Here is a 16,681-nt window from a genome sequence, read left to right as displayed (position 1 = left end):
AGAAAAACACATTTACTAAAGTCAACTTTTCAACTAAAGCACAAATGGGAATAATAAGGAAAGAATAATAAAGGATGTTTCACTACATCTAGGTCTAATTAGATTGTTCCCAGGTTTTTAATGATTAACTATTAAATATTATCAACTTGAACCAGTCAATCAGTTACAATTCTGCAGCAGGTTGGCCTTAGAAAATCCCAAACTAGCCAAGCAAGTGAAAACGTCTGACAAGCACTCATGGAGAAGGCTTCTGCAGAGTAACCAGGGTCTGGGGGAATCTAGAGAACATAATTATCCAGGTTAATGCCATGCACTCAAAAGGAAACAGCAGGCTGAGTGTGGAGGATGAGTTGGGCATTGTTGTGGTTAGACCTACTTGCGCTGAGGCCTGAGCTGGGGTGGCAGGATGTTAATAACAGTGGAATAGTGTTTAATTAGAAGACCATTTCCCGTTCGCACCTCTTCCCAGCATTTCACCCCCCGCCTGTCTACCGCTCCACACTATTCTGACATCCCTGGCAGCCCAGGTCATTACCAGGGATTTTTAATGAATTTTGGGCATGTTTTTCTGTCTGCCTTACATCTAATTAGCTGACAATAATGTATCGAAGTCGAGCACAAGCTAAATATAAATATGCATGAATATGCAGCGAGAGAGAGGATGACACCTTTCTGAGCAGAATAGCGTAGAGTCGCTCTTGCCTTCCCTGTTAGTTGCAGTTCAGATCAGAGAGTCGACAACAGAACCTTTCAGCTCCGCAGACACACGTGTGCACACTCTCACAAAGCCAGGCACTAATTATCTGGAAAAATCTGCTGCGCCTGCTCTTTGCTTCAAACAGCATACTCCCATGAGCAGTGAAGTTTACAATGTTGAGCACCTCTTAAGACTACCATGGATTCTTAAACAAATACGACATAACTGAGGCTACTGATAGTAGCTTCCAGCACCACTGACACATAAAGTTTATTGATCGTGATAGCAAACCTTAAAGCCATAAGACTCTAATGGGGAAAGTTTCACATATATAATAGATTAAAACTCTGCGATTTCACCGGTTGGAAATTTTGTCCGGATAAGGAAGAAAACAAGTCAGAATCTGTCTGTTTAACTGATGGCTGAGAAAAAGAGAATATATTATTACCGTACCTTCTGCTACTTTCAATTTAAGCAAAGAAATCTCAAAGTTGCACAACATTAGAAATTCAATACATACAACATTACCTGATATAGTGTTGAGAAACATGAGGTACTCAAAGTTGGAGATTTCTCTCCTCTGCCAGCGCTGGGTCATGTTGGAGGATTTGAAAAGCTGACGAGGAGTGGCCAGGGAGATCCGTCTGGAAAAAGCATTTAAACAATAACTCAATATCCACAGGATTAGTGCTAGCTATGGATATTTTATAACTTGATTTTATTTAAAAATTTGAACTTAAAATAAAAAAAACCAACAACGGAAAACCTGTATATGGAACTGAATTCAAAGGATTGGCTGCAAACCGTGACATTATGACATTAAAAGCCAGTCTCAGGTCTTAACACTACTACTCAGTTTTAGAATTAACATACTGAGATGAAGGATGCATAACAAAATGGTATTCATAGCTGTATATCTTTTATTCTAGCACATTAAGTGAATGCCAGTTGGTAATTAAAAAACCTTAAATCACACAATTATTCAAGCTGAACTACAATGCAGGATGCCTTTCTTGACATGCACAAAATATCCTACAAGTTGCCAGTTTTGCGGCAGTAAATAAAAAGGCCTATTAGCACCATTGGAGTCTAAAGGGAATCTTTTTTCCTGTGGTCATTGGCCTGGCTGCAATCCTCTTGTATAGAGTCTTCTGTCAGAGAATTAGGTCAGCTCAGTCAGGGTCAGTGCACATCCACTTCAATGACTGGAGCAATGGGACTTCAAATGACTCTACTGCAGGCCAGTACTGCACAGACTCTTCACCACACAGCACAGATGAGGTAACAAGGCCATAAAATAATTCTAAACATTTAACAGCATTTTGATTGCTTTATTTCAACTTACCTGGCTTGTGGAAGTCCATAGCTGGTACCCACACCCACCCGAGGGAGACTGTAAACGACTTTCTTTACTGTGGCCTGGTCAGGAAAGTTGAACATGACCGATGCTGCAAAGAGTAAAAGATAACACTTATTATATTAAAAAAATGGGAAATAAGCACTTCAATTTTAAATTCTCTAAATTGTTACTGCATTTACTTCTGTTGGCCATAAAGACCTCCAGCGCTGTGTTCTGCAGGAGATAACGTCTAGTGAAGACTGCGCGAATTTCACTGAACATCCACTTCCCATGCAAGCCCTCAGTGTATGGTAAGACCTACAAGGTGAACAAGAGAAGAGAAAAAATGTCCTGTGGTTATTGTAGCTGTATAAATCAAAATATAATGTCAGATGAAGAGTGAAATAGACTACTGATGTCTTTATTTAGCAACCAAAGGATCGGAATGCAGTACGTTGCAGATATGATGAAAGGTGTCAAAGCTGTGAGGAGACTGTAACAGAGCACTGACAGGAAAACAAACCTGAGTAAAACATTACTGTACACACTGTTTTGTTTTGGGGGGTATTTTTAGTGGAAACCTATTTTCATGGGCACCACAAATACAATTATTGAGACAGGAAACCTTTGCCTGCTACTTGCAAACTAATCCCTCTACCCATTAGGCTGCTAAGAAGAATGCTTAACTAGGCTTGCAGGCAGGTATAACAGGGTCAAAGCACCCTGATGTAATTGGGACTTGGAGCTTCACCAAACCAAGGCAAAGGAGAGGCCTCAATATCACACCAGTATCAGTTCTTTCATTCCTTTTTTCAACTTGTAGCTAAGAATTAGTGAGACTGTATAACACATTACAAGGCACAATTGGTACAAAACATGCAGCTGTGTACAGACTGTTGAATGTTTCACAGTTTTTGAGTTAGTTTAAAAGAGTCATTGGTGGAAAGGCAAGCGGTCAAAGAAATAGCCCCCTGGGTCAGTGGGATATACATAATCAATAAAAATCATCATGGCAGGAAAAAGAGAGAGAGAGCAGACAAAGAATCATTAGTGTATGCAGCACCACCGGGGGCTGCAGGTCCACACACAGAAAGACAAGACAGTTGTTCTGACAGGTGAGAATGGTCCCCTCACACACATTTCTCCCTCCTTCCATCTCACTTCCCCCTGACTGAACAATTTTGTCTAACAGTATGAGCCAGGGAGCAACCTCATCAACTCCCCAGGTTATAATCACACATAGGTTCAGTTCAGAGAGTGCGTGTGTAGGAGAGAATAAAGATTTAACAGGGCAGTAAGGGGGTGAGGCCCTACAGTGTATGTGTGTGTGTGTGTGTGTGTCTGTGCGTGTGTGCGGACACGTGTGTGTGGTCATGGTGGTGGGGGTAGAGATGGAGAGAATCAGAGTGAGCTGGGTTAGGTCTGATGCTAATGCTCATTTAAAATAGTGACAGGCTGGAAGAGTGCAGCACAAGCCGAGCTCCCTTAATTTCTCCCTGGAATAGCTCATGCCCGACCTCCGTGCCACATCCAAAATCTCTTGAGCTCAATTAAAATTGGATTAGGTGGAGATGCTGGATGTGCAGCCCAGCATCTCTGGTGTTCTCCTACCAGTAATGCCCCTGCTTGACACCTCTGCAACCCCCAACTCAAACAGTTGTCATAGAGACAGCACGGCCCTGAGGAGGCAGCGTGCTGACTGGAGGGGGATAGAAAAGAAGGGAGGTGCGATGGAAGGACTACTAGGAGCTGGAGGCCAGCAGCAGTTCACTGGGAAGCAGGTTATCTTTTATGCCCCCTCCCACTCTGTAGCCAGATGTTGTGGAAGCAGTCTTCTGAGTGCAATGCTGAAAGGCAAGTGATACAGATAAGCATCATGGGGAGACTACAACAGCTTACTCCATCAAAAGACTAGTGAGGTGTTATGTGAATACAAATTAAGTTATTCATATGTCTAGAGCCTCTGAATGGTTTGTCAGTTTTAGTACAGTCTTTATTCGTGAAACTAATTTCTTGTTTTAATTTACCAGTAGCTTGTGAATTCTCCATCTTTATATCATGCATTATAAAATAATACTGTAACTATAACAGCCATGGAAGCAATAAAACATAATGCAGGTTCGTAAGTATTGAAACATAAACAGCTGTAATATTCGGTCTCAAAATTGGTTTTCAATGAAATATTTTAGCGCGGGCTGTTTTTGGTTAACCAGCTAACGCAAACATTTTGCTGCCATGACAAAATACAGGGCAAAGGGCCAGCTGTCAACAAAAGAGAGGCTAAAGAGGAGAAAAAAAGAGCTGATTTCAAACGGCCCAGATCAAAAAATTTGTCATAACAACAAAGCTTTGGTCTAAACCAACACGCAGGGGCCCCTGTAGACTTGGGGATTTGACAAAGCCCAGCCCTCATTTTTGGAGGCCCAGCTGTAAAAAATGCCATTTAATGAACCTGTCTGCTGAAGCTGTCCCCTGCCTGTCAGAGGTGTCAGCCAGTGACAAGCGCTGGGGACGGCCGCCTCCAGTCACAGACAGGCCTGCCAGCTGGAGACTTCGGCCCCAATCTAATCACGCCACCAGGAAGGGACCGGCGCTCTGCTCTTGGTCTGTCACGCTCAGGGCTGGGGGAGCGGTGAGAGGGTGGGTGAAGGGGTCTGGTGTGGCCGACAAGCACAGCCTTTTGTTTCCACACAGGTCCCTCCATGCAGGCTCATTAGGAGGCACAGGCGCATGCGCTACTTTACCAGCTGCAGCATATATCCCTATCCTGTATAATAGCCATAATGCAATTTAACAACTCTCTGCTTGTTTTACGTTATTCCTTCTCTCTGGTTTCCCTGATGTGACAGAGGGCAGGCCGCGTTCTGCACGCAGAACATCATAGGAGAAAAAAAGAAAATATTTTGACAGATGAGATGAGGAGAGGCACAGGTGACACCAGTGTTTAGGCTGAAACTCATATATAATAATGTGCAGATGCTCACACGGAGCACATCATGTTTATAAGCGACAAGAAGCCACTCCATGTATGGAAATAGATTCTAATCATATTTGACTTCCGAATAGCTTTACCCCCACATTGACTGAGACACAATGACAGATGTTATTAATAAATCTAACGAAGCATTTTCTTTAAAACCTGATGCAATTTTCTCCCATACGGAACAATCTACACCCCCCTCCACTCCATTTACACCAAAATAGGAAAATATTATAATTCAGTGAGACCTCCAAGCCAGCATGACTGATATATTTATATGAGACTGTGGAGCATACTGACAACCTGGTATCACAGCACCTCTGCTGCATTCTTCTCAGATTTGTCTAATAGGCTTCCACTATAAAGCCTCACAACTGCATGGTCCCAGGCGGCCATAGAGAACAGTGAAGTGGAAGAATAAGGGGAGGATACGAGAGGCAGTTTCATTTTGAGTGATATGACTACTCCCCGAGGAGCAAGTGGGATGGATTTCACACATGGCAATTTGGAGGATCAGCACACACTGCATATACTGTATTCAATGGCTGACCCCAGGCAATATGGGCCAAATCTGTGAAGAGGTTGAGGAGCCAGAGAAGGCACAGAGAAAGCATGAAGCCTAGTAACAGGGAGAGCAGAGAACAACTCTGAGTTAAGTGGGAGATCATTGCCAGCCTAAGACAACATGGAAGACTGGGCAAAAAAAGAAATAAATCAATAAAAATGAAATAATGTTTATAAAAAATTACCCAACTCGTCCACTAATCTATATCTAAATTAAAAAGGAAAAAGAAAAGTGAAAAAGAAAAGCAAGCCTTGCATAGACTGTGTTATAGCTAGCATGTACATATGTTTCCCATACTTGCTTAGATGGCAAAATATCACCCCCTGAGATTTCCCTCCAACCCAAAACAACAAAAATGACTCGAAAAATGCAAAAGCCACAAAACACATTATCACAGACAGTTGCTTTGTGATCAGCAGAAAGTAGTTTCTATGAATACACAAAATAGTTTGAAATGTAAAATATTTCCTGAATAAAACCATATGCACAAAAAATAGCCCCAACTTTGACAGTTTTTTTTAAGTTTGCAAAGCCAAAGCCAAACTCCACGTTTTTATTTTAACTTTAATCCCTTTTACATCCTGCAAAGATTCATAATATATGCCTGAGCATCAAAGCATGTTTTTATCTGATCTGTCCTTAATGTGACAACTGTTATGAAGTGTAGAAATACAAAAAATGTAAAAGATTCCCCCAGATTATTAAAAAAGAAAAAGAGCGAAAGAGAGAAAAAAAATCCACGTATTGCCTCTCCGAGAGACCCGTATCTCAACTTCAATAAAGTAGCAGGCTTCTAATGCAGGTATTGGGAGAAAACAAGATACAGATTTGCATAATCAGTGTCACTATACATTTGGGTGGTAGCTGGAGTGTGGCAAGATGACACAGCTCTGGTGCTCTGGCAAGACCAGTGGGATAAAGGAGATGAATATGCATTAAATATGCTGGCAGTTCACTGCCCAAAATGTCCAGCCAAGTTTGTCAATAACATTCATGTCAGAGATAGTATTTCACGCAGATTAGCAGACCCTGCAGTGCTGTCTTCAACGCTGCCATGGTAGGACAGGTGGGAGGAGCCCCTGGTGCAATATGCAATCGTGTCTTAAAGAGTAAAAGCTCAGCCTATGTGGAAACATAAAGCCCCAAGAAATCCAATGGGTAAAGAAAAAAAAAAAGAGTAACTTAGGCTTGTGGTTCTCTGCAGCAGTGATAGAAAGTCTGGCATCAAGCCACCAGAAGGTTTGGCGGTTATAAGAAACAAATCATTCTAAAGTGTATGAGCCCTCTTTAAATTACATATACGTTTAAATATAGTGTTGTTTCTTTTTAGATTTTAGATCTAGTTGGATGCCTTGTGATTGAAGCCTGATGGTGACGCCATGTTTACACTTTTGCTACTTTTATTCAAGACTACAAAGTGGGAATACAATATTTAAAAAATAAATAAATAAAATGAATGCAATAAAAATAAAAATCACAGTTTTGTGGATCATATTCTTATTGTCTAATTTCATTTTATATCAGGGTTCAGTTTGTTAGGAGACTATCAAAAGTTTGGAACATGTGTAGGAGGGAGCAAGTTTGAAAACAAAATGCTTGCACTCTTTGGAAATCAAAGGACAGACCTCGCATTTCTTTCAAAAAGCAGATCAGGCTGTAATTTAGCATTCAAGCTAACATGAGTTATCTTTGTACAAGTGTTACTATAATGAAAAAAATGTGCTTAAGAATTTTCTATGAAATATGTTTACTGCCTACATGATTGTAATTTATGAGCAAAACATTTAATTTCCTGGGTTTGTTTGTGAGCAAGCAAACGATAGAATACAACATTTAAAGCTTCGTATGGAAAATGATCACGGTCAAATGGTGAGCCACCCATAGCCACATCCACAAACATACTTAGTCAGCACATCATCCAGATAAAAAGCTTTGGGGATGGTTTCACTAAGGAGCTTGAGAGAAGGGATGCAGTCATTTGGTGTTGGGTCTTTTCAGCAAGCTTTTCCTAATGGGACGTTTTCAGGGACTTGTCAGCCTTAAGATGACTGAAATCTTCCTGGCCTGGGTACCAGCTTCATCTGGCTGCCACTGAGACTGCCAAGCTGATCGCTTTAAATTCTACTTTTCTTTTCCTCTTATTTTCCTTTCTTTCTTTCTTTTTTTTTTTGGTTATGTGTGGGAGGAATAGAGGCTCAGAGCAAGACAGAGAAAAAGAAAAGAATAAGATGAGGATGGAGAGGCAGAGACAGAGGAGAAGAGGGACAGAAAGAGCAAGTGGTTAGACAAGAGGGCCTGATGAGCAATGAGCGCCTCACTCGTCCTCAATTAATCTTGTCTTTCTACCTTTGCTTTGGCGCTTCCCTTGGCACCAAGGTAATAATGACACCCTCATCCATTATCCTTTTATCCCCCTTATTCACAGGGAATTGCTTAATAATATGTTACAGATTCGTCCTCCTTCATATAATTCTTTCTGTCATTCGCAGTATATCATCTGGAAAACACACAGCCCCCTTTCTGCTGGACGCTGTTTGAGGATTATCGCGGGTGACACCTTCGGGATGCAGCCAGAATCTGGAGCATCATTTTTTCAGCCATAAAGTGGAATTACCCTGACTTATCTGTCATTGCCAAAAGCACAACAAGCCATTCAGGGCCAAAGCAAAGGTGGTACAGGTTCTTATCGGCTTCTCTGAACGAGAGGGCTTGTAAATTTATGCTAATGAGGGCCTTTGTCATCCAGGCTCACCCCTTGGGGCTGAACGGGACTTGCAAGGGATGATAATCTGGCTGTTGAGTGCACTAGATAATTTGTACTTTATCCTCATGTAATTATATAGTTTAAATCTTTTTACCAATGCTAATCCTTCAACACGAGGAAGTGTCTTAGCCGTGTCCATGGTTCTTAGCAGCACTAGTTAGCGTGCATCTGACTCCCTCATAAAATCACGTAGGAGGAGTGCAGCGCTGATATAATTACTCTGACTTTCTGTAGCCTGTGCTGTGAATCCTCCTATCATTTTGATCCACCTTAGCAGCCAGGCAGTAAGCCAAGCTAGCAGCCTGGGGGTGTGGGAGACAACACAGGGAAAGGTGAAAACATTGTAGCCTGACTGAAGAGCTCTTTCCATTTTTTGTCAAGAGTAGAAAAAAATGACAGGGTGAAGAGGAAAATGAGGTAAAATTAGTAAAAGTAAGTGCAGTAGGGCAGCTTCGCAGAGCTTTTGAGGTCCCTCTGCTGTCCAGTGGGACTCCACGCCATCTCTCGTGCCTGCCAAAGCCGACAGCCCCTGACAAGCTGCTTGGCGTGCTGTAATTTGACTAATTACACTGGATTAGACCATATTAATGCAAGCTGTTTTCTCCAGGGTCATTGACCCACCCAGTGTGTCCCTTGCTGGCTTTCCTCAATTCTGCGTAAACAAAAGAATCTCAAGAAAATAAAGCAGATTTTTTAAATAAGCTTTGAACATGTATCAATTTAACTGATGTTATTTTTATAATGGGAGAGACTGCTACAAAGCATCCACAGCATAGAAACTGTGAAATGCAGACTGCACTTTCCTGGGGCACATCATCACAAGGTTCTTTGATAACAAACCAAATCTTTCTCCTCCTGCTTTGACTCTTTGCATGGAAAAAAAAGAATCTCAGAGAGGTACCATAGTTCATGAGATTTTTACAGAAACAGAAGGGGTTGGGAGTTACTAAGAATGGCATCAAAAAGCAGACAACAAGGAAAATGTAACTTTGAATTTTGTGATTTTGACTTTTAATTTTCGAAAAATATCAGGACGAAATGTGAGTAATGAAGCACTGTGAGGTTTAGCTATGTGTTCAAATGTTTTCCTAGGGAAATTGCATTTTGAAATCTAAAAGGAAATAAAAGACACATTATTTCATCTGGAAATAATACTCAGAGAACCAAAAAGCATACTTAATTGTACAAAGACTGATGGGAAACCAACTCATTTGCATTTGTAAAAATCCACAAAGAAAGAGGGGAAATGAGCCATACGATATGTGTGTTTTAATACAAATGCTCTCCCAATTGTACCAAATCAATTTGAATTCCACACAATAGAGAGGCAGCTTCACTGTTTGTATGTGTTCCTCTGCCTTGAACACGGTGTAATAATAGTCTTAAACCATGTGTTATAAAGACAGAATACCAAAGAGGCTTACAGCCTTAGTTTCATGAAACATTTAGGTAAAAGTTCCAAAGGCTGAGGATGATGAAAGAAGGTAAGCTTGAAAATGGGCTTCTGGGATCCACAGCCCTTATTGTACAGAAGTCACATCAAATTAATGCTGAGGGCCATTTGCAGCCTTTCTTCTGCTGAGCTTTTCAGAACGGATTAAGCTATGAAAACTCAGAAATTACTAAAGCACCTATTAGGCATTAAGCTTACCCTTTCTTCTCTTTCCCTTTGAAAGTCATTGAATGTGCTTCACTTCACTTGTAACACAATTCACAAGTTGTTTGCATACTTGAAAGAATGGCAGTTTGATGAAATTTGTCCTCTGAAATGTATATTTTAGACTTGCTTCTTACTATTTCTTAGCAGGAGAAAATGTTTACTTCTATACACATTTTACACCATTTACCCTTGTTTTACCCAGTTATTTGTTACTTTACAAAACTGCATATTATACAAATTCATCCTGCAGTTTCACATAGCGGTGTAAGCATTTTGCTGATAGTTTCAGTGTTTTCGCACTGGAGAAGAGCTGCTACTGCTGGCTTTCTCTCAGGCTTTCTGCACCCTGCTTTGCTCTCTGAATGCTTCTTCAAAGAAGCGCGGGGAGTGCATGAATTGTAATTATGGCTCCTAAAAGGATTCAAGAGCAACCGAACGATGGCACTTGAGAAACAGGTCGTGTGGAGTTAAACGGCTGTCAGACACTCAAAGCACAGCAGCATGTGAACAAACCCACAAAGGCTGGACAAGTCCACTTTTAGGGCCCTCCTGCCCACTTTTTCTCTTGGGAGGGAGGGGGGGGGGATTAAAGATCAACTAAGTCCCAACTAAAGATCCATATAGCTTTTCCTCATCTTCACTCAAATTCAAGTTTTCAAGAAGGTTCCCGTTTTCCAAGTATGAAACTCAACCTGAAAACAGTAACAACTAGTTCAAGAGCTGTTTAGATTTGACTCAAAGATTTTTAATCAGGGAAAATATTAACTTATAAACAGGCTATTATACAGAAAAAATAAATCTTCTTACATTTCAAGGTAAATGAAACAGCAGGAGTGCAGCATATGAGAAGGAGAAGCAGACGTGTGAGAGATCAGGTAATTGGTACCACCTGAGAAACCACTGTAACCACAGTGTCAGATTATCCGACAATCTAGGCTTCACAATTATGGAAAGTATCATCTGCGCTCCCCAAACAGCTTCAATGACTCACCAGGGCACAGGACCCCTCGCTTCACATTAAAGAGACCAGCCTTCAGTCAGGACCTTCAGGAACTTCAGCCCCAGCCTACTCCCTGAAAGCACCCTTAAAGAAACCAACCTGCAGCGTGAAGTCCCTATGCATGACCCTTATTAAACTCCTAATTGGATTGAGAGCCACTAAGAAAAAAAAATTCAACATTGTTCATTCAGCTGAGATTTTCTTTAACATTCCTTCCAGTAGTTTGCTCCTTCAACAATAACATTCAAACTCGTGTCACTGAAAACCTTTTTTTTCCTTTTCAAAACACAAGCAGATTTTTTTTAAATAGGAGTATAGGCAAAACCTTATTCACCTTTTTTTTCACGATGTTCAGAGCACTATTTGATTTTCACAGGGTGCAAGTGACAGGCTGAAACAAAGCTCAGGGATGCCCATTGTAAAGCCTTTCATTGTTGTAATGGTTTTAAAATGGCTACAAGCAGGGCCCTATTCACTAGTGACCAGGCTACTTCACTCTCATGTTTATATCCAGGACAAACTGTGGACTAAGTGGGAACTCTGGAGTCCAGCTGACAAGTTTACTCATACCTGGAGTGCTGGACTATCAGTGCCTACAGAGGTTCCCTCCACATTTACACTAATTATAGAGAATAAATAGTTCCATAACAACAACATCAATCAAGTTCATTATGAAAAACAGCATAATGACAATAATTACAATAATATCTCATTAAGAAAAAGAATAAGAGACAGGGGAGAATTAATAGCAGACAGGTGTACAACACACTGCAATTATGGAACCTGAAATTAGTTCATTGCCTCGAGGCAAACACAAGAGAAAGGGAAGGTTGTGTGCGCGTGTGTGTTGGTTGGTGGGGGGCTGGTTTTAGGGCTGGAAGTAGGACTGATAGAGGGAGGCTCACTGACAAAAAAAGGAATTGCAAATAAGCAAACAAAAATGTCTTAAATGTGTAAATTAGAGAGAAAAATAAGAGGGAAAAGCAGCTTTTCCCTGCAGACTGGTTCCTTAGATGAGAAAGGAGCAGCGAAACGTGATCAAGGGGAGCCGTGGAGCGGTGCGGCAGGCGTCAAGATGAGCACTCAGCCAGCGAGTGGCAGCTTCTCCTTTTCCAGTCAATCATTCATTACAGAGCCAAGTGCTGTGGAGGAGTGCCTCCTCTTTTTGACCTATCATATTACTGCCTCTGTAAACTCCTAATCCCCCCCTTCGTTAGATGGTGTCAACAGCCGACATGCTCACTCCCTGCCACTGCACTCCCTGCTCAGACACCTCCCAAGCCCTGCCAAGACCACAGAATTGACACTCTAATAAAATCGTTTGAAATTTAACGAGGTAGAACAGCATAACTTTATCCGTCTTTCTGGTACTCTTACCCACCTTTTCGACTCGTTTTTTTTTTTGTAAATCGTTTGAAAGACGCACAGAAAAACCATTGACTAATTAGTTAACTTTGACATTTTGTTTCACTATAAATTTTAGATACATTTAACTGTAAACAACCTTAAAAAAGTCCTGACTTTAGGTCTTCAATCTTTTATTGGCTGGACTGAGAAGCCAGTCATTTTTTTTCTTTTTTGCCTTGAGGCTGTTTCTAAGCAGGTGAAAGCCTGAAGGCAGGAACCTGCACATCAGCACTTCTTCGTCCATCATGACTCTTTCATGGCGACCCCATCTCCCGAGCTTCTCTAATAGAGCCCAGTGAGATGACTACAATAATGAGTCCAACAGATAAAAGCCCAGCAGGACAAAGCAACATTCAGATACATCTTCACATACACACCGGCACAAATCTGGGAGTATCTCTGCAAATTTTGTTATAAAAGTAAACAAAAGAATCAGGCACATGGTGCAAAGCAGGAAACCAGATGAAATATCTGTGTTTTGGCTGAACTCCAAAACTAATTTTTCTAGCAATTAATAAAGCCATGCACATCACAAACAACAGAAAACAATCAAGTTCATTACAGGAGCGTCCAAACATATCGCAGCTGTCCTTCACACACTGACCCTTTTAAAGAAAAATATTAAAAACATACACACAGTCCAACAGATCCAAGTGCATATGGGTTTAGGTAGGGTCCCAATTTAAGCTGACAGATACCAGATAGCAGATACTCAAGGAAATGACAGCACAGATTTAGGATGGTTCTGAGTTTAGCTGAATGTGACAGTGCCGCAACAAAACTATTAAACATGAGTGAAGGCGAGTAATGCTAATATTCTTTATTTCTTAATAACATGTAGCACATAAGCCTTTGTAGTCAGTCAGGATCTTAAAATATTGCACCTTATTGGGGGTATATATGCAAATTGGTGAGATAAACTTTGTCACACCTACCACGTAACATGGTTTAAGGGATGTTAATTACCGTATAAAATAAGCAATTGGCATCCGGCCCCATATGTCCCACTTTTTGGGTGAGGAAGATGGAAATGAGGTGGGGTAGATTCGATTGTGACATACTCGCCGTCTGTGCTCCACAATGTGTGCCTTTGCCAGTAACAGGCTAATATTCAGCAGAGCTCACCACCACCAGAACTAATGAAAGTAGACAAAATGTCTCTGCTGCCATCTTTGTCTAGCATCCGCTCAGGGTGAGCCTCCCTCTTTCCCTCCTCTCCTTTTCACCTCCCCTCTTTCCCCTTGCTCTTGAAGGGAGGGTGACAGCAGCATAAAATGGTGGCGAGCAAATGTGCCTTCCATGTGGCAGCAGCGGTGGGGGTGACAGGCCAGGCTGAGGCCAGTGCTATCAGCAGTGCATGGCTGTTGCTTTGAACAAGCTGGATGGTCGCCATGGAGGATCAGGGTAGAGCTCATGAAACGCCAGCAGTTGCAAACAAAAGCATCTCAATATCAAATCAAGAAAAAGACCAGCCACCCTTGAGAGAAAACTGCTAGGTCTTTGATGAATGGAAACTTTGCTGTTTACTGACACTTGTTAATAAGTGACCGCACATCACACCATTATTCTGGTTTGTTTTACGGCCTTTAAACAAAACTGATTCAAAAAACTGCATTTACTGACATTGTATTTATTATTCAGATTTTTTCACTGTGTTGTAATTTTAATTTAATATATAAAATATTTATATATGACTTACAGAACATCTAGGCATACTTAAAACTACTGAACAAAGCAAACTCACTTCATCCAGCAATTAGTGCTTGAGTCTTTCAGGGGGTTGTTATTTAACCCAGAGCTCTGAGGATGATGAAGCAAGGGCATAAATCACAGAGTGAAACAAGGCAGACTCCTCGATTCATTAATGGAAATGATCTGTCAATATGCTGGAGTCAATTCACACGTGTCAGCTGGGCTCAGCACACAATGGCCCAGCCAACTTATGAACTCCCTGCACCACTCCAACGAGTCCATAAAACAACTGGCAACGCCGCTGGGGAGCACCCCGAGACACCACCCTCTTGCACAGACCACCAGATGACACAGATGGGGCGAAACCAAACAAAGACGAGAGTCCCTTTGTACAAAGACGGACCCCTTTCAAAAGCCATTCATGCAACAAATTGGGGAAATCTGGCCATGCAGCACTTTGGGCTTGCTCTTTTATTAGCATGAGCCTTACGTCACAGTAAGTGAAATCAGATTTATGGCTCTCTGCTACAAAAAGTGGTTAAAATTAAGCGCAATTTTAAGAAAGAAAGAAATAAAGCTAAGTTAACAACAGTTTGTTATCCAGGAACAGCTTGTTCTGCTCTAACTGAACCACGGTGTAACGAGCCAAGTCACTTTTTAAAAAATTACATTTTGCTGCATTGCACAACAACAACCAAAGCATCAGCTAAAGAACCGCTAATGAGGAAAGCTACACAAAGGCAATGCTGAGCCTTGCTTTCATGTCTTCTCCTCTGGCGCTGATGGATTATTTGGCTAAATATAGAGCTAAAACATGACATAATTTTTATTGTCAAATCATCTTGACAAGCTTGTAAGCAAATGTAACTTCAGACTTCGCGTTCACTGCATCAGATAGAGGTGCAGATATCACTGATTCTTCGCACTCACGGGGAATAATGCCTATTAATAACAGCCATGCACAAGGTACTGTAGGGGTAACTTTAAACAGCTTCAAGCTTTAGCACTTTCAAAGAAGGCCCATCAGTTATGCAGGTTTATTTCCATGTAGGTCATTAAGTATGAGCACACAAGCTTTCTCTTGTTAGTCCCTCTGCATTTTTCTTTTCTTGTTCTTTCTCAGCTGCACACTGGTGCTTCTGCAGCAATCTGCATAGAAAGACATTTGTCATCATTAGCCCTGCTCTGACAGTTGGCACCCGGTACCTCAGATCTCTAAGACTGGCAATTATGAACCCTTCATCCCTTATTTAGGCAACATCACCTAATTTCATCACAGGCCTCACCAACAGCATTTGATTACCAACACCCCCAAACCTGCAATATGCCCTCGATTCTTGCATTTCCTTTGTTTTGTGCTTTGGTGTACTCCTACTCCCAGATCACATGACACATGGGAGAGAGTCGAGTTCATTCAATCTGAGATTTGAAATTACTTATCATACACAAGGGCCGTACAGAGGCCCGCATATGAGCATCATGGGGTCAGTGGGCAGATGATTACAGCACCCACTTTTAGACGGTAGACATCTTGCAGACATTAAGATTAATCACAGCGTTGTTGCTGAATGGCTGCCTTTAAGCACAAACAAGGTGGAAATCAACAATAAAGCAAAAACAAAGCAGCTAAACAGAAATGAAAATAAGTGCATGCTAACATACAAACTGTTCAAGTCTTTATGACCTAAACAAATCCAGTTTCTAGAAATCAACAATAGGAACTCATGTAGAATAAAGTAATAAAAACCAGGTGCCCTAGTTTCCAACACACGAAATGTTTAACAACAAAATACCAACTGCAAACTGCATGCTGATAAAGTGCAGCAGCACTGTCACTGCATCTGGCCAAATGCATAAAATGTGTATGAAAAGGTGTGCCGAGCATTACGTAAGATTGTATGTTCGTTTTAGTAACACAAACCAGGCATTTCTCTGGATTGTTACTTTGGCAAACAAACTTGAATTGTATATATATATGCAAAATTCATGCAAATACATGCATGTAATTTATCAGCGAGTCTGACAAGCGTACCATATTGCAGAGGGGAGGGGTGAAGGGCCAACTGAAGCTGAGACAATCAATTAAGTTTTATAATTTACACTTTTATTCGTCTCTCTTTTCTCAGAATGCTCCATCAAACCAATACATTTGGTTATTTCTGTGTGCTGAAGCTTACTGCGAACAATGCCTGTTGAGGTTACCGCTAGAGGGTCTCTGGGTGCCCTCTGGCTATGTGCTCCAGCTTCCTGACTTATCCAAATGAGGCTGCTAATACACAGCGGAGAATAAAACAAATGAATGGACACAATCCAAAGGGGGTCCACAGTGAGGCTCCAGGCCCCAAAATTAACTGGCCTCCTACAGAGACACCATATTGCGTGGAATAATAATGCTCCATTATTAAAAATCCCAATGACAATTTCATTTTGTGACAAACAAAATTACAGAAAAATGTGTCAAAGTGAGTGACCATCCCATGAGTATATTATTTCTCACAGTTTGAGATCCAGCTATGTCACATATCCGAAGTGTCACTGCTTTTAATCTGATCTGTACAAACAGATGCCACCCTCTTA

At 41.3% G+C, this 16,681-nt stretch overlaps 1 protein-coding gene across 2 annotated transcripts in view; it reads right to left on the bottom strand.

The window, feature by feature from the left end:
- The window catches only part of nbeab (neurobeachin b), a 215,970-nt gene that overhangs the window by 41,376 nt on the left and 157,913 nt on the right, over positions 1–16,681 (bottom strand). For both annotated transcript variants that reach the window (XM_086262085.1, XM_086262086.1), the window contains exons 41-43: positions 2,237–2,354; positions 2,043–2,145; positions 1,226–1,341 (exon numbers count right to left, since the gene is read on the bottom strand). In XM_086262085.1, coding sequence (XP_086118211.1) covers positions 1,226–1,341; positions 2,043–2,145; positions 2,237–2,354 — 337 coding nt within the window. The remainder of the gene's footprint in view (positions 1–1,225; positions 1,342–2,042; positions 2,146–2,236; positions 2,355–16,681) is intronic.

Source organism: Aulonocara sp. 'chitande type north' Nkhata Bay, linkage group LG14 (genome assembly GCF_057382095.1).
Source record: "Aulonocara sp. 'chitande type north' Nkhata Bay isolate Kocher_YH1m ecotype deep benthic linkage group LG14, A_spYH_male_GT1.1, whole genome shotgun sequence".
NCBI classification, from domain to species: Eukaryota; Metazoa; Chordata; class Actinopteri; order Cichliformes; family Cichlidae; genus Aulonocara; species Aulonocara sp. 'chitande type north' Nkhata Bay.
Note: the sequence above shows the minus strand (reverse complement) of the source record. Positions and strands in the feature narration are given on the sequence as shown.